This window comes from Nomascus leucogenys, chromosome 22a (genome assembly GCF_006542625.1).
Source record: "Nomascus leucogenys isolate Asia chromosome 22a, Asia_NLE_v1, whole genome shotgun sequence".
Taxonomy (NCBI): Eukaryota; Metazoa; Chordata; class Mammalia; order Primates; family Hylobatidae; genus Nomascus; species Nomascus leucogenys.
The window spans coordinates 140,936,485-140,953,020 of record NC_044402.1 but is presented as its reverse complement, the minus strand read 5'-3'; the positions used below and the strand labels follow the sequence as shown (position 1 = coordinate 140,953,020).

General features: G+C 59.7%; 1 protein-coding gene across 4 annotated transcripts; it reads right to left on the bottom strand.

Moving 5' to 3' along the window:
* Positions 1 to 3,732: 3,732 nt before the first annotated feature.
* On the bottom strand, positions 3,733 to 16,075 carry CAPN10 (calpain 10). Of its 4 annotated transcripts, none has more exons than XM_003278883.3 (12): positions 15,739 to 16,075; positions 13,344 to 13,475; positions 11,936 to 12,132; positions 10,792 to 11,009; positions 8,901 to 9,042; positions 8,244 to 8,410; positions 7,554 to 7,834; positions 6,338 to 6,540; positions 5,900 to 6,161; positions 4,757 to 4,956; positions 4,447 to 4,492; positions 3,733 to 4,193 (listed from the first exon to the last, which is right to left on the bottom strand). In XM_003278883.3, exons 1-12 carry the CDS (start codon positions 15,877 to 15,879, stop codon positions 4,164 to 4,166), a joined length of 2,019 nt encoding a protein of 672 aa, XP_003278931.1. In that variant the 5' UTR covers positions 15,880 to 16,075; the 3' UTR covers positions 3,733 to 4,163. The 4 variants fall into 4 exon arrangements, 3 of the variants coding, with proteins under 3 accessions (XP_003278931.1, XP_030659520.1, XP_030659519.1); XM_030803660.1 differs by having other exon boundaries at positions 8,244 to 8,355; positions 8,901 to 8,992; XM_030803659.1 differs by having other exon boundaries at positions 8,244 to 8,355; positions 11,947 to 12,132.
* Between the last annotated feature and the right edge of the window lie 461 nt (positions 16,076 to 16,536).

Here is a 16,536-nt window from a genome sequence, read left to right as displayed (position 1 = left end):
TGCCACAGCCGCTGTGGCTGGTGGAGGGTGGGCGTAAGCGTGTGTGTGGTGGGAGCTGCCAAGCACTGGTTCCCTGGGAAGACCAACGTCACACGGCTCACCTGTGCCATGCTGGTTAACGGGGAGTGGCAGCTGCGCCGCAGGAGGCTGGCAGGAGTGGTGCCGGTGCCACAGGAGACTAGCGGGAGTGGCGGCGGTGCCACAGGGAGCTGGTGGCAGGAACCACCATCACAGGGTTGGGCTCGCCGAGGGCATCAGACCTCTAAACAGCAGAGGCCAGGAGACAATCATGAACATGGCTGAAGGGCGCCAAGGGGCCTGCCTTTAGGGCTTATGGGATAGCGGCAGAGCAAGGCAGGGCTGCCAGCAAGGGCCACACTCAGGTGGAGCCAGCAGAGGGGTCCAGGAGGGCCTGAGGGTGATCGCTCCGATAGAGCCCCACTTGGGCCCACACTGCCCGAGTCGGTTTTCAGCCCAGGTATCTGCTGATTGAAGAGGTGGCCAGGCCTGCAAGATGAAGGACACTCCCCACATCAGCAAGTGTGTGTGACAAGGACTTCCCCGGGGACTATGTGCACCGGGAGGGAATGTCCAGGCATCTGGGAGACACTGAGCACACAGGCCCTGAGCTGACATTGGTCCCCAAGAGTCACTAGGGCTCCATGACAGTGGGACACATGACAGGCAGTTAATAATGGAGTCCTGCCCAGGACTCGCTCACACGAGCCCACAGGGCCTACAGACCCACCCGGGGCCATGTCCGGGTCTCTGAGCCTGGACACCTGGGGAGCGACCCGGGGATTGACACCTAGGGAGCGACCAATATCTTCGTTGCATCTTTGGGGTAGAGATGGCCATGGGAAGGCCAAGAGGGACACTGGAAGACCAAGATTGTCCCCTCCTGCCCGGGTCCCAGAGCAGCCGTGGTATGCGGAGAGAGGGTGGTGGCCCTGCTGTCTCTCCATTTGGTTCAGTGTTGCCCTGTGGGGTGGGATTCCTGGAGGGCCACGTGGCGAGTGCACACACGGCCGAGGGGCGGCCCAGCGCAGCAGGCCCTGGAGGCCCAGGTACCCGGGGTTCGCCATCAACTGGACGAATACGTCACGGAAGATCAGAAGCTGCTCACATTCCTATGAAATTTGTATGGAATGGACATAGGCATTTGCCGTTTTTCCTGGGGCCTCTGCCAGAATACAGGACAGAGACCCAGCTGGCCGGACGCCCTGAAGAGCACCGCACTGACCCACGACCTTGACAACAGGGTGCTGATGGAGTCGGAGCAGGAGGCAGCCCGGGACAAACAACGCCAGGCCGGGGCCTTCTGCACCGGAAATGTTTAGGTTGGCTAGGGGTTAGAGGCCTGCCAGACATCCCCTCCAATTGCGTCTGGAACCTCCCATCAGAAGGAAGCACAAGGCCTCAGGGGTCTCCACAGGCTCCGGAGGGAGCGTTTTCCACACCCAGGAACATGGTTCCAGCTGGTAGACCAAATGCGCAAGGCAGCCAGGTCGAGTGGAGCCAATCCACACTGGGGAGATGATGGGCGCCAGCCACGGCCCCTAGAGTCACAGAACCCTGCGCTTTCGAGGCCTCCTCTCAGGCGGTAGCCTGGGACACGGGAAGCAGGTCCTGGCTGTGGACTTTGGGCAGAGCTGCCCAGCAGGAGGGTGTGGCCGCCACCTTCAGGGCCTGCCTCGGGGACAGTGGCTCCTGAGCGCCCGGGGGAGGGATGCTCAACATAAGGGCCTGGCCAGCCCAGGTGGGGCCCTGCAGGCAGCGTTTGCTCCAAAACTCTTCGCGGGGTTCCCATCAGTCTATCCTGACATGGACACAGCCCCTGCCTTCCTGTCTTCCTTTCATAGGCACTGTCCCTGAGAAATACCCTGACCCCAACTGTCCCACCTCAACCTGCACCATCAGGCGCCCTGCATAGGACCTGTCCACCCACAGACCCAGGATCTAGGGCAGCTCTGACCCAGCCTGAGCCTCTGGCTTGGGCACTGCCCTGCGGGGTATTTCTTTGGTGAGCAGCCCCTCAGTGTTCGCCCTGAGTTCCTGCACCCCAATAGGCGGCACCACTGGCTTCATCGGAAGTCAGCACAGAAGCCAGCGGATGAGGGAGATCTGTGGCAGGCTCTGCATGCAGGGAGACGGAGCCCCACCCTGCTGCTCAGGAATCCGTGTCTGAAGATGCCGAGAACACAACTGCCATAGCCACTGCTGCTGGAGGGCCATTGAACCAGCAAGCAGAGGGGCTCATGGGGCAGGGGCCAGGGCAGTTTCCTGTGGGTGAGTCAGGAGGGTGGCTTGGCGTGGCCAGGGCGTGGAGAGGGGGGACAGAGGCACAGGTCCCAGTGGGAACACAGACACCAGGACTCCAGAGACGGTCGTGATCGGGCAGCAAGGCCCAAATCAGGCTCACTGGGTGCTATGGTTTGGATTTGTGTCCCCACCCAAATCTCATGTCGAATTATAATCCCCAGTGCTGGAGGGTCCTGGTGGGAGATGACTGGATCATGGGAGCAGATACCCCCCTTGCTGTTTTGGTGACAGCGAGTTCTCCTGAGATCTGGTCGTTTAAAAGTGCACAGCACCTCCCCTTCGCTCTCTTCCTCCTTCCCCAGACACCTGCAGACTGCCTGCTTTCCCTCTGCCATGATTCTAAGTTTCCTGAGGCCTCCCCTGCCATGCTTCCTGTACGGTCTTTGGAACTGAGGCAATTAAACCTCTTTTCTTTATAAAGTACCAGTCTCAGAGAGTTTATAGCAATGTGAAAAAGGACCAATACATGGGGTCTCCCCAGGCATGAAGGGACTCAGGAAGCAAATGGAATTTAAAAAGGATTAGTGGCGGGGCTGGTGGTCATGCCTGCAATCTTAGTGCTTTGGGAGGCGAAGACAGCAAGATCACTGAGGCAAGCCTAGGCAACCATATAATGAGACCCCTAAGTATTCAAAAATTAAAAAACTAACCAGGCATGGCGGTGTGCACCTGTTTTCCTACCCACCTGGGTGCCCGAAGAGGGAGGATCACCTGAGCCCAGGAGGTCGAGGCTGCAGTGAGCTATGATCATGCCACTGCACTCCAGCCTGAGCAACAGAGCAAGACCCTGTCTCTAAAACAAAAGGGCTTGGTGACAGCCCTCCTCACCCATGTCTGGAACTGTCTTCTGCACTGTTCAGTGACACTACAGCTCTCATTGCAGCATTTGGTGTGAGGGACGAGGGAGAGAGGCCTGGGGAAATAAGTAACCCTAGGACACCGCGCAGGTGAACTCCGGCTGAAGGCAGAGGAGCCGTCCAGATCCAAGGATCCCTGTCCACGCGAACCTGGGGTTCCTCCCTCTGCAGGATCTCCTATTCTAACACCCGTTTCGGAGACGTCCTTCTTCACCACAGCCTTTGCAGTGCCTTCGCTGGCCCTCCCCACACCTCACGCCCCAGTCTATCAGTCTGCGTCCTCCAAGGCCAGGGCTTGACCTGCCCTGGCCAGCCTCAACCTCGGCCCCCTGGCCTGGGGCATGCCCTGTGCCCGCCCCTCCAAACTTCTCCCCTCCTCCCCACTCACCATCTCCTCCTGAAACCTGCCCTGCCTGGGTTGGCTCTGCCCACCTCCCAGGCCCCCAGCCCCTCCAGAGGCCATCTTCATCCTCACCATCTCGGCAGGCACCCAGCCCTCCCCATAGCCTGCTCAGCAAGAGCAGGCACAGCCTGGAGCTACTTGGAGCAAGACTGATCTGCAAATCCTCAACGCTCATGTTTATTTATAAAGTTACACCCTAAAAGTTATTCAAACAATAAATAGTTATAAAGAAGATCTGTTGCCCTACCCTCTGGGTATGAGGCCTCCATGCGGAGTCAGCAGAGGAGGATATGGGAGGGATCTGGGGAAGCTCTGGGATCCTGGGGTCTCTGCCATCTCAGTGGTAAGACAGAAGCCACCAAGCTTCCTGCCCTTCCTGCAGCACCAGCTCGCCCCCAGGGCTGTGTCTCTCCTGATGGAGGCTTCCCGTGGACCCCTAGGCCACAGCCCCCTGGCAGGGCTGGGAGGCAGGCCAAGACTCAGGACCAGCCCCCACAGCGCAAGGCTGGCCGGCCCAGCTGGTGGGAACTTGTCAGGCCCTTGGGCTCCAGTCACGTGAGCTGGCACAGGGGGCCACCCTGTTAGGTTTTCATCACTGCCATGACAGAGACCTGCAAGGACAGATGGGGGGCCCGGGCAGCGGTGGCACTCACCCCTTCTCACACCCCACCCCGAGCGCAGCCAGGGAATGGGACGCAGCCTCAGCTCCCCCTGCCCTTTGAGGCACCGCCCGGGGCTCTCACAGGAAGAGTCAAGGGCACCTCACGTCCCAGGCAGAAACCACCTGCCTGAGGGTGCAGGTAGACCCTAGGCCACCAGGCAGCCCCAGGCAGGTGAGCCAGGCTGGTGGGGCTGCATACACACCTCCTGGAGGAACTGGCCCAGCATCTCCTGGCTGTGAATGGATGGCCTGTGGAGAGACACCAGGTCACCGCTCCCAGACTGCACTTCTCACACGAGGGGCTGTGTGCTCCTGGCCCACCTCCCACTAGACTCTCCTCCCAGGCTCAGACCAGCAAGGAGGGGTCCCCAGGCAGGCAGGACAGCCCTGGTCTGCCAGGACAGGTAGGAGCTTGAGGGTGAGGGACGGGCAGGAGACGTGAGGGGACGGGCGAGCACTAAGACTCCAGGACCCCAGCCTCCAGCTGGCTGTCCCCAAGTCCCAGAGCCCCACCTGTCAATCCTGGTTGCGATGGTCACTGTGAAGGCCCCCTCTGTGTCCGGCAGGTAGGTGGAGGGCACGACCTTGTAGGTGCCCGCAGGCAGGAGGCAGAGCCGGCTCACCTCCTGGGCGTAGCGATGCGGCACGCAGCTCAGCAGTGGCTCCTGCAGCAGCAGTGGGGGTGTGTCCCGGCTCCTTCCACCCTCTGGGACCTGAGGAAAGCGCGGGCTCAGACTGAGGGGGCCAGCCTTGGGGTAGGGGGCCCAGCCCAGGGCCATCTGCTCGGATGCCCTTGGCCCTCTTGAGTCACACACAGCCCCTTCTCTGAGGAGGGGCTGCCAGGCCTGGACACTGGACTCGCCTCCTCACCAAGGCCTGGCTACCCTTGCCGGAAGGTGCCGGCAGTGGGGCCCGCCTGGAGGCCTGTCGCATCATCAGGGGCTTTAACACCTGTGACTACCCAGCCTGCCCCAAGGGCTCCCAATGGCCCTGGCATATGTTCTCCTCAGAGCTCCAGGGGACCTAAGCCGGCGGCCCAGGGCAAACAGCGAGGGTCCAAGGGCCCCCAGGCAGCCCACTGTGAACCGAGGGTCGCAGTGCCTTCCTCGTCAGGGCCCCTGCATTCCAGGGGACACATGTCTGCAGAGAATGAACCTTGGGACACAGTCATTCTGAGTCAGGGTAAGTGGACAAGGGGCCGCCGGCTGAGCTCAGTGACTGTGGACTTCCTCACACCCGAGGGGCTGCCGTGGCCAGCCAGCCTGGGCCTCCTCTCCTTTCACTCCTGAGTCCATCAGCCTCCTGTGTCCCCAAGCCAGGGCTCGACCCATCCCCGCTGGTCTCAACCTCGGCCTCCTGTCCCCTCCAAACTTCTCCCTTCCTCCCCACTCACCACCTCCTCCGGAAACCTGTCCTGCCTGGGTCAGCCCTGCCCACCTCCCAGGCCCCCGGCCCTTCCAGAGGCCATCTTCAGCCTCGCCTCTGTGAGGATGGAGATGGGAGAGGGCCCTGTGCGGGTTCCAGGCAGCACCTCGAAGGGCAGGGGGAGCCCAAGTGACTGAGCCCAGAGCCCTCTGTTGGGACAATGGAGGCCAAGATGCACATTCTCTGAGGGCCCCTTCTGCTCCCCCTCCCTCCCTGGGGCAAGGAGCTTGCCTGGAAGATATGGAAGCCGATGGGGTGGAACTCGGTGTCACTGGGCCGGCAGTGCTGATGCAGAGTGACGCGGACGCAGCGGGGGCCAGGGCCCTCGGGGACCGAGAAGGGGAAGCAGGGGTTGGTGGGGTATGAGGCAAAGTTCCTGCTGCCCCCCGCCGTCTGGCCGGCTCTCCAAGAGCCCCGTAGCTGCACGGTCCCCCACTCCCCCGCAGGCAGGGCTGCCCCGGGGGTGGTGTTCTTGGCCACTGCCCTGATGGCGCTGCCAAGAAGACAAACATGGGAGGGCGCTGGCAGCAGGTTCCCGGCGGCCTCAGTTCCCACATGGACACCTGCCAACCACAGAGGGAAAGTGCCCAAATCCTGCCTTGGAAGGGCCTGTGGTCCTCCAGAGGCTGTGGCCTCGGAGAGCCAGCAGCACCGCGCGGTTCCTCTCACCTAAGGGAGACTCGCCCGGTAGAGAAGACTCGGAGCAGGAACTCCCCCGGCGCGTCCTTCAGGAAGGTGCTGGGGACAGCCAGGTAGTAGCCCGGTGAGAGCTCGCAACGCAGGTGGACCTCCCGGTCGTATGCATGGCACGCGGTGCCAGCCACGGGGGGCGTGGACAGGACCCTAGGCAGATTGACCCGCCGCTTCTCCACCTGTGAGCACGGGCAGGAGGCTCAGTGCAGAGGAGCGGCCAGGGTCAGATGCCCTGGCCTTGGCCTCCCTGCTCCAAGCACAAGGGCCTCTGGAGTTGACAGATGAAAGTGCCAAGGCCTGTCAGCGCCCTCCACCCTCTCTCAGGGGCCAGCTAGAGATGCCCACCAATCCCAGGCTTCACTTGGCCCCGGGGCCAGTATCTGTCCCAGACACGAGCCTGCGAGTCCTCCCTGTAGCTGGGCCCACAAAGGCACTGTGGCCCAGGCAACCTGGGGGCTGCTGGACAGTGGGCCTTCCAGCAACTTCTTTTGCAAGAGGAAAGGAACATCATATGGGCCACATCCATGAAAGGACAGGGAACAGTGTGGTGCCAAGTGTCACACCCCGTCAAGACACACAAGATGAAAACCCAGCCCCTGAGCAAGCAGCCGGCATACCCTCCACCCACACTCAGGCCCTTTGCCCTCAGGCGCCCCCATCTGTTCTTCCAGGAAACAACACATTTTGTGAACCAGTGGTTGAACCTGGGACTGCCGGGGCCTCAGAGCAATCCCATGAGATCCATGTCAGGACCCCGTCTTGCAGGGGAAGAGACTGAGGGAGGTGGGGAGAGGATGTGTGCCAGGTCACATAGCAAGCTGCAGAGCTGGGACTTGCCCTGACAGGTTCTCAGCCAGTGGCTCTACCTCCTTGCCTCAGAAAGGCACAGCGCTGCCAGGAGCCCCCCGGCCCAGGCCCCTCCTGCGGGTCTTGCCCTGGTTGCAGACTCTGTTGCTTTCCTTTGGCCAACGAGGCACACGGCAAGGCAGAAGGACCTGCAGTCTCAGGTCAGAGCCGGGTCTGGAAGCACCAGCAGACGTCAACCCCGTGCAACAGCCCAAGGAGGGGGGAGACTGGTGGGGGCCGTGGCAGAGTCACACGTGTCCCGGCAGAGCCAGTCCTAGAACCCAGACCTCCATGGGCCTCCACGCTACCTGCCGAACCGAGCGTGAGCCAGGCGCGGCTGAGTTACCTTCCAGAGGTGCAGGCCCACAGCCTGGTAGTGCTTGCCTGGGATGCTCACTGGGCTCCACGAAGTATGACTGTCACCCACCAGTGCCCGGGCCCGGCCTGCCCAGTCCGCCGCGTGCAGCCTGGATCTCTGCAGGACGGCAATGTACACCTCACTCGGTTCTGAGACCCGCAGCCAGAATTTGGGGTTGCTGGGAAAGCCGCTGTTGTTCCGGCAGCCTCCTGCTGACTGCCCCTTGACCCAGGCCCCAGGCAGCGCCCGAGTGTGGCAGAGCAGCTTCTCTAGTGAGAAAACACCAGGCATCAGCAGTGGGACACAGCTCCTCGCTGGCCTCCCGCCACGGTGGCGTCATGAACCCTGGCAGGGTCTAAGCAGCAGCTACGGCCACAGACAGAGCCAGCCCCTCCCACAAGCCTACCCTCCTCCCAGCCCCTGGGACAGAATCATCACCCTCCTCCCGGCCCCTGGGACAGAATCGTCACCCTCCTCCCAGTCCCTGGGACAGAATCGTCACCCTCGTCCCGGTCCCTGGGACAGAATCATCACCCTCCTCCCGGCCCCTGGGACAGAACCATCTCTCCACAATGAAGAGAAGCAAACTGGGCCTGGGCAGGGGGAACCTGGGCACCTGCCCAGCCTCCTCACTTCGGCAGGCAGAGCACATGCCCAGCACAGCCCCTCGGGCACTACCTGTGTAGAGGCTCTGCAGGTGGCCAGCCTCCGTGACCGGGTAGCCAATGGTGAGCTCGTCAAACTCCCTGAGGAACTCTTCCTCCTCCACCCAGAACTCCCCTTCCTGGAGCTGGGACAGGAGCTCAGATGCTACCGCTGCATCTACCTGGCTCCACCCTTCACCCCTGGAAGAAACCTCATCTCAGCAGAAGCCCCTTCCGAGAACTGGTAGCGTCAACTGGCCAGCAGGCTGGGGGGAAGCCTGGAGGGGACCCAGAGAGCCTTGAGTTCCTGCCAGCGCCCCCGTGCCCCAGCTCTGCAGCCCCTCCCACACCGGAAGCAGCTCTGCAGCACAGGGCCTTCTGGGCAGCGGCCACCCCTTGGAGCCCTCTCTTTTCCCAGAGGAACTTCACGCCTCTGGACGCATCTTCCCAGGACTGCTGCCCGAGCCCGTGATGATGTCTGCCCTATTGAAACCCCAGGCCTAAGGGCCACCTTGGTCCTAGGCCTCACAAGGATTGTCTGGAGCCAAGACAAGCATGGTGTCACAAGAGCAGGGGCTCTTGCTGGAGATAGCCAAGTATGGTCCTGACAGCTGAAGGTGACCAGGACACAGGCCAGACTGGCACTGGGCCCCCCTCCCGACAGCAGCATGGTCCAGGCCCCAGCACTCACCCCTCTCTCCAGAGCCCCTGCCAGCACCGCCGGCCCCAGGGGTTCTGGATCCTCAGCAGCAGGATGCTCTGGCCCACTTGACCCTGGAGCTCCTGCAGGTCCGAGACAATGAAGGCATGGAACTCCCCCAGCTCCCGGGCACCTGCATGAGGAATGGCTCGGGCACAGGCAGGAAGGGCACCATGGAGTCCCAAACTGACAAGGACACACAGGCCTCTGTCTCCTCCTCTGGAGATGCTCCAGCCCACCCGACTAGGGCTACACGGGAGACCCCAGATCCCCATGGACCACGGGAGCTCCTTTCTTAGCAGCTGTGGCCCGGCAGCTCAGGAGCATCTCCAGGAGCAAGCACACGGGGCCTGACTCGGCTGCCATCCGGGTCTGGTGCTGGCTAAGTCATCCCCTTCTCTAGGCCTCAGTCATCGCCCGTACCCATCTGTGCACAATGCCTGGCACAGCACCAGTTCTCAAACACGCCACACAGATGCATCTGCAACTGCCAAGAACCTAGAGAGTGTTTCTCTTGGCAAAGCCTGCTAGAGGCAGGACATTCAGATAGCGCCCTGGCTAGAAGCCCACTGGAGGCATGGAGGCCCAGGGGGGCAACAGCTCCACCTGGCCAGAGACCTTGAGACAGATGGGCATAGAAAAGAAAGAGCCAAACAGAGAGGAAGACCGCATCTGTGGCGGGGCAACGGTCTAGAGAGGAGGGTCTCCTGGAAGGACTTCAGTCTCGCCCATGCCGCGGCCCCTTGCCACCTCAGCAGGCTCCAATGCACCTCCAGTCAGTGCCAGCTGCCATCTCTCTCTGCCTGGGGGCTTTCTCTAAAGCCTGAAGTGCTAGGACTTAGCCCTACCCCACCCTGGAGCACCCAAAACCAACAGCTCCCCGAGCTAATGCCCACGAGACCAGCGCCCTCACTCCCAGGTGGGAGGCTCTGAGGCCAGCGTCCTTCCTGGCACCACAGTGGGGCTGGCGGGGAGTACACACCCTCCAGGCGCTCTGAACCTCTCAATGTCCTCCTGAACATCATCTCAGGGTCTGCTTATGGGGGACCCAGACCAAGGCCTATGACAACCTGTTTCAGTTTATTGTGATATTCATATTCTTTAACCAATATTTTTAAAATAATCCTAAGTATGAAAAAAATGATAAAGATGTTCATTGATACTACTTATAATTATATAAAACCAGAGAGATCTTAATAACTACATCAGGGGAATGATTAAGAGACTGTGGCAACCCCGCTCATGAGGTGAACATTTGATAGTACGTGTGTGGCAGTGTGAGAAGTGGTGCGGAATGGAACGTGTAAACTGCGCGTGCTCACGGGAAACTGAGAGCGCACTCAAAAGTCACAAGCGGTTCTGTCTAAGTGATTTTTTTTCTTCATTTTTTGTAGAGATGAGATCTTGCTATGTTGCCCAGGCGGGTCTCTTGAACTCCTGGGCTCCAGCGATACTCCCGCCTAAGCCTCCCAGTTTTGGGATTACAGGTGTGAGCCACCACACCTGGCCCCTTTCATTTTGTGGAAACAAACTGTTTTTAATGAACGTATCTATCACTAAAATAAAAAACAGGTTTTGATTTTGCCAGGTTGCCAGCTGGGCCAGGGATGGCACAGACAGTGGGCTTTGATTCGGTGCCCCTCTTCCTGCCTCGCCCTAGAGGAAAGGACTGGTCAGGGGAGAGAAGGGCCACGTCCCTCTGGAAGAGGACAGTAGGGGAAGGTCACAAACCAGGACACCACCCTTGAGAACAAGCTTACTTCTTCCCACTTAGTCCTGACGGGGCTGTGTAGCCAGTCACACAAAAAGCTACGGTGTGCCTGAGGCCTGACAGTGAGGGGCACGCTGGCTGCAGCCCTCCCATGCTGGCCACCTGCCTCACCTGCTCTGGGGTTGAGCACAGAGCAGCTGATCAGACACTGGTCCTTCAGGTGGAGCAGCTGCCGACAAGTCCTGTGCTCCCAGCGGCCCAGCCTGTCCTGCTGGCCTCCGCTTCCTGCTACGCCCTTCAGGTTCCATCTTTCTGCCAGGCCACCTGTCAAGTCCACCAGGGCATCCGCCACCTGCCCTGCCCACAGGTGCTCGTAGGACCCATGGACCCTAGGGGACACAATCACCGTGAGAGTGAGCCTCTGGCATTGAGCATGGCCCCCTCTCCGATTCCCATGGTCTGTAGCACCCCAAATCGTCCAACCGCTGCCTCAACCCCACCTCTTTACTCCCCTCTGCCTTCTTCCTCATCCTCACCAGGTCAAGGCTTAGCCTCACCTTCAAAGTAAGCCTCACCTTACTTCCCAGCAAGCGTGAGCGCCCTGCAGTCCTCTGCCCACCTACAGAAACTATCTGGCCTCCGGCGTGGGCACAGGAGCAGGGCAGGAGGGGTGGAAGCTAGGGATGCCCACATCCCTTGCCTCTCAAGCTCCAACCCTGCTTTTCCTAAAACAGCCCTTGGGACGGAAGGGCTCACTGGGCACTGATGTCACCAGCCAGCCTTCCCATGTTCACCAGCTTCCCTGCCTGCCTGTCGGTCCAGTTGCCTTTGGCAAGAAGACAAATGCATTCTAAGAGAGAAGGCTATTCAATTACCACTCATGGTGAGGGTCCTGGTCCTGAGCCAGCACCATGATACACAAGTGTTGATATGCTGGGGTGGCCTCATTCCTCCCCAACGACTACACAGTGAGTCTGCCTGTCCCAACCATTCCACAACAAATATAAAGAAGCATCTTTCTTGCTGGGGCCGATAAAACAAGGAGGACGGCACACATGTTCTCTGTGGAGGACGACTCCATGCTGGGCTTTGGAACAAGGGAAGGGAAAGGAGGCAATGGGCAAACCACAGGCCCAAAAAAAGAATCTCTGCACCTGGCCAGTCAGCCTGACTCACAGAATGAGCTGCCAGACCCTCAGAACTGAAGGGGGGCTCTGCAGCCCAGAGTGAGCAGAGACCCTCCCAGGGCAGCCCATGGTAGTGGCAGCTCCCCCACTTGCCCCAGGCCAGGCCCTTCAGCCCCCAGCACACGCACTTGGCGTAGACCTTTTCCAGTAAGGGGAGCCAGAACACATCCTCCCTCTGGCAGCGGGAGAAACAGAGTCTCCCTGCAAGGCACGGCAGGCGGTCATCTGTGGTCACCTCCACCCAGCGTCCAAACTGCCAAATGCGACAGGTGAAGGAGCCCTGGTACTCCTCGTCGGCCCAGCTCGGCTGTCCCGGAGGAATGACCTGCCATGCACAGGGAGAAGCAAAAGGTGAGTGTGACATAAGCACCACCCGGCGCTGCTCCAGTGTCCTGGCCGCGGTGTGGCCACAGCTGAGCGCTCCACAGGCATCACGGTCTGCAGAGAACTCCACGGCACACCTGGATGTCAGCGCCTGCACAGGGCTGCATCACCACACATGAAATTAACAGACCTCTCATTGCAAAACTTAAGGACCACACAGAGGGAGCCACATATCCCGGGACACACTCTGCTGCCCTCACTAAAAGCATCTGACCTGAAGCCAAAACAAATGTGACATTCAAGGGCATGAGTGACCCAGTTCTTGACTGAGCTGGCTGCAAGCAACACGTCACCACAGCCCCTCCCTGCTGCTGGGAGCCTGGCGCCCCGACACTGGGCCAGCTGCTTGCACCCACTGCGTTCACTGCAGGGCTCCTTCAGGGGTAAGCATTCTGACCCAGCATCGGGGGAGTGCAGGCTGGGCACCAGGCGCCTGGTGCAGTCCTGGCCCTGCCACTTAATGGCCAGAAACACAATGGCAGTGGTTTTAGCATTCTTGTTTAAAAAAAAAGTCAAAGCTGGCAAGACCATGAGTCTGAAAGCCAGTGACTGTGACATGCTTACCATGGGGCCTAGGACATGAGTGAAACTCTGAATGAGGTCACACTGTCAATGCCGCTGCGTTAATCAGCAACACTTAGCAACACGCCAAGCATAAAACTGTGAACACTCCCAGGTAAGGAAAACCTGAGAAGGCCTTCTCCTCCCAGAGTATCTGTCTACCCACAGAAACAGGTTTAATAACCTTTTGCAAGCTTATATTCAAAACCTGTAAGAAAATCAGCCAGCTAGCTGAGGAGAAATCTGAAGCAGAGGCTGCCAGCCAGCCCCGTCCTCCTGTGAGCTGGCACATTTGTCTCTTTATTCTAAATGTGGTGATCTGACTCCATGGAGTCCGGGGGTCAGGAGAGCACAGAGCAGGGTGAACCTCCCTGATGGAGCCTTCTGGCGAGGCCAAGGCACCCCCTCCTGCAGCAGAGGGAGAGTGCAGTCCTCAGTCTCTGCCTTGGAACGCTCCTGCTTTCCCCCAACACAGCAGGAGATCCGGCTGCGGCACAGCTCTGCTTTCACAAGGGCTCCTGGTACTCAGCAGGCCGGAGAAACGCAAAAGGAAACCGGCTCCAGGACAAACACAGGGAAGGGACCCCGCACCTGGTCCAGGAGGTGCCTGCTCTTCTGCAGCGCAGCGCAGGCACACAGGAACCAGCAATCCCCCAGCAGCCCCTGCTTCACCTGCCCGTCCCGTGGGTCATCTGGAAACAACCGGGGTGTGGCACAAATCTCCTGAAATACAGAAAGTTGTCCAGAGTTAGATCATGCCTACTGGGGAATCCTTCAAACTAAGAACCCAAGGCTCTAGATGACAGGAGCTGGGGTGGAGCTTTTCCGATCATCAGTGTTACCCAAAAAGGGATAGGAAGGTGGTTTCCTGCAGCGGGTGTCCTTCAGCTCCTGGCTTCAAATCCCCCTGTCCAGCTTAATTCTGGGGTGCCTTACTTCCTTACTGGAAAAATCCCAAACTCTACCAAGCTCCTTCTCAAAACCACTAAATGTTGGTCTAGAAAAGTTTCACTCATGCTGGTAAATCTCAAATGTGTCCTCCATCCTGCTGGAAATCTTACTGTTTCTCTAGCAGGCTCCATTTCCCACATCCCCTATCATATACCTTCCCCTTTCTCCCTGTCTACTCAAAACATCTACACTGCCTTTGCCCACCCCTCTGAGCTTCGACCTTGCCCCCTGCTTCTGGACCTGACCCTGTCTCCTGCCCTCAGTGCCTGGGCTCCTCTCTCAACTCCTTCCCTTCCAGCTCCTGGACAGAATCCCACCCCCATGTTCTTTAAGACATTATCCCTCAGCACCATAGTCTCCTTCAGGCTTCTCTTCATTACAATCTTCTTGAAAGAGCCGCCATGCCCACTGCCTGCTTCCCATTCACTCTCCACGCAGGCTCCTCTAGCTTCTGAGACAATCATGGCCCCTAAACTGCCTCAATTAATGTCGCTGTCACCTCTATGTAATCAAACCCATTGGGATTCTCTTGGTCCCAACTCACTTTCCCAACTACTCAGCAGCATTCACAACAGCAGAACAGCTGTCTGCTGCCCCTGAGGTGGTCCCCACTCAGCTTCAGTGAGACCGCATGCTCCCCGGTGTCCTCTCCCTCACTGCCAGCTGCTTCTCAGGTCTATCTGTCAGGGCACCTGCCTGACCCCAAAAAATGTTAGGGTTCCTCAAGGCTCAGCCCCAAGGCCCCCTTCTTCTTTACTGATACTCCCCCGAGACACTCTCCCAGGCTGTGGACCGTAAACCATCTAACATGCTCCGCCTCCCAGATGGATGCCTCTAGCCTAGATCTTCCTGCTCTGTATCCACCTGCCTCCAGGACAGCTCCACCTGAATATGTGAGAGTAAAGCCCAACTCTAGGTCACCCCCAGGCTCTGTCCCAGGACCACTATCCACTCACTTGTTCGGGACAGAAACCTAGAAGGCATGTTGATTCCTCCACTATCCTCACCCTCTATTTCAATCAGTCACTATGGCCTCTCAATCCCTGCTGCAAAGTATGTCTCAAACCAATCTACTCCAAATCCGCATCCGAACAGTCGTCAGGCTAATCTGAGCCCCTTCATCTTTCTCCAGGACCACTGCAATGGACCCTTGCATTCTTGCCCTGACAATCCACTTCCCACCCAGCAGCAAGAGTGAGCTGGTAAAAACACACATCCAAAAGAATCACTCTTCTGCCAAAACCTTCTAGTGGCCTCCAGCTGCACCTAAAATCAATCTTTTAACAAAATAAAACCCAAATTGCAATGACAAGGCCCTACATGGTCTGACCCTTGCCTCCTCCCCAGGCCCTTCAGTGTTGTCCAAGGAAACCAGGTGGCCTGTCAAAGCCATCTCAGGCACCAGAGCCCAGAAGTTCCAGCTCTGTTTGAAGACTGGTAGCCATCAGTTGTCTCCGCTAAGACTGCATCCACTTAGGGCAAGGCTGCTCCCTGGGCAGTCTTATTTAGCACATAAACCATTTCTAAAAATATGAACACAGCACTCGGCCAGGGGGAGGTGCCATTTTTAAGTGTTACAACTGGAAAGGCAGGTGCACAAAATCCAAAACTGAAATTCTATCACGCTTTGCTTTGTGGGCTCGGCCTAGCCGCTTCAGAGGGGCACGAGTGGCCCTCTCTGCCGGGAGGCGCAGACACAAACGCTCTTCAGGGCAGAAGCAAACAGGTGGGGCGGGGTTTGGGGCTCTGTGAAAACGCCTCTCGCTGCGCTCTGAGCCTCCTTCTGGATTGGTGCTCTCGCAGGTGGAGGCCACGACCTAGTTTACTGTCCTTGGGGTAGCGCCGAGTCCTGCTCGTTCTGGGCGGGGGTATGAAGGAGGTACGAAAAGAGGGGGCCGGGCGCCCACTCCTGAGGAGAACAACGGCGGACCCTGCGTTCGGAGCTACCCTGGCCGCCCACCCCGCCCCGCTCCCTGCGAGGAGCGGAGTTCTCAGAAACCAGAAACGGCGCCCACCGCACCCCGTACGGCCCCACCTGGGGACGCCTCCACGTGATGTCCTCGCGGAACTGGGCCAGCGGCGTAGACAAGTCGCAGAAGAGCGAGGAGTCCGCGGCGGGGAAGGCGGCGTCCCGGAACAGCTCCCTCGCCGGCGTCGCGCCCCGGCCCGCCCGCATCCTCGGCTCCGCGGGCTCCCATCTGCAGCCGGTAGCCTCGGGGTCGCAGCCCCGGAGAGAAGGCGAGTCAGCCGCCGCCGCCTCCGGCCCGTCCCGCCCGTTCCCCGCCCGGCCCGGCCCTCCAAGCCCGAGGGCCCCGCAGGTGCTGGACCAGGCCAGTACGCCGGCCCGCTAGTCTCCCATTGGTAACCAGGCGGCAGCCAACCGGGCGTGGGGTCTCGGGTCACGTGACAGGGCGGCCCAATCGCACTCGGGCAACGGAAAGCGCCACGGACGTCGGAGGCCCAGGGGGCGGGGCTCCCGAGCTCCGCTCTTTCGAGGCCGGGCGGCTGCCGGCGCTGTATTTTTTCTTTCCGGGGGCGGCGGAGCTCAGGGCTATCCCGGCCTCCGCTTATACCCGGAGGGCCGGCAGGCGTTTAGTCCTCCAGCCTGTGAGGCTCGAGCCGGAGTGTCGGGACCGCCTGACCACGCGGGCTCTGGGAGCTTCAGGGACCAGGGAGCCACCTCGGCAGTGTTGCATCGCAGACTACAGCTCCCAGCCTGCACCGCCGCTCCCAGCATGCACCTTCCTTCCGAAACGCGTCTCTGCTTTCGGCGCTCTGCTGCGGAGGCCGTGGCCGCGGGTAGTTGGGAGGAACCGAGATTTGCGCTTGGTAA

Bases quoted from the DNA above. Each gene is read 5' to 3' on its own strand.
- CAPN10 (XM_003278883.3), bottom strand. From the start codon at position 15,879: ATGCGGGCGGGCCGGGGCGCGACGCCGGCGAGGGAGCTGTTCCGGGAC. The intron at 6,162-6,337 runs GTGAGAGGAACC...TCTTCTTGGCAG, and splicing joins ACCGGGCGAGTCTCCCTTAG to CGCCATCAGGGCAGTGGCCA. The intron at 4,957-5,899 runs GCAAGCTCCTTG...CGCTTTCCTCAG, and splicing joins TCGGCTTCCATATCTTCCAG to GTCCCAGAGGGTGGAAGGAG.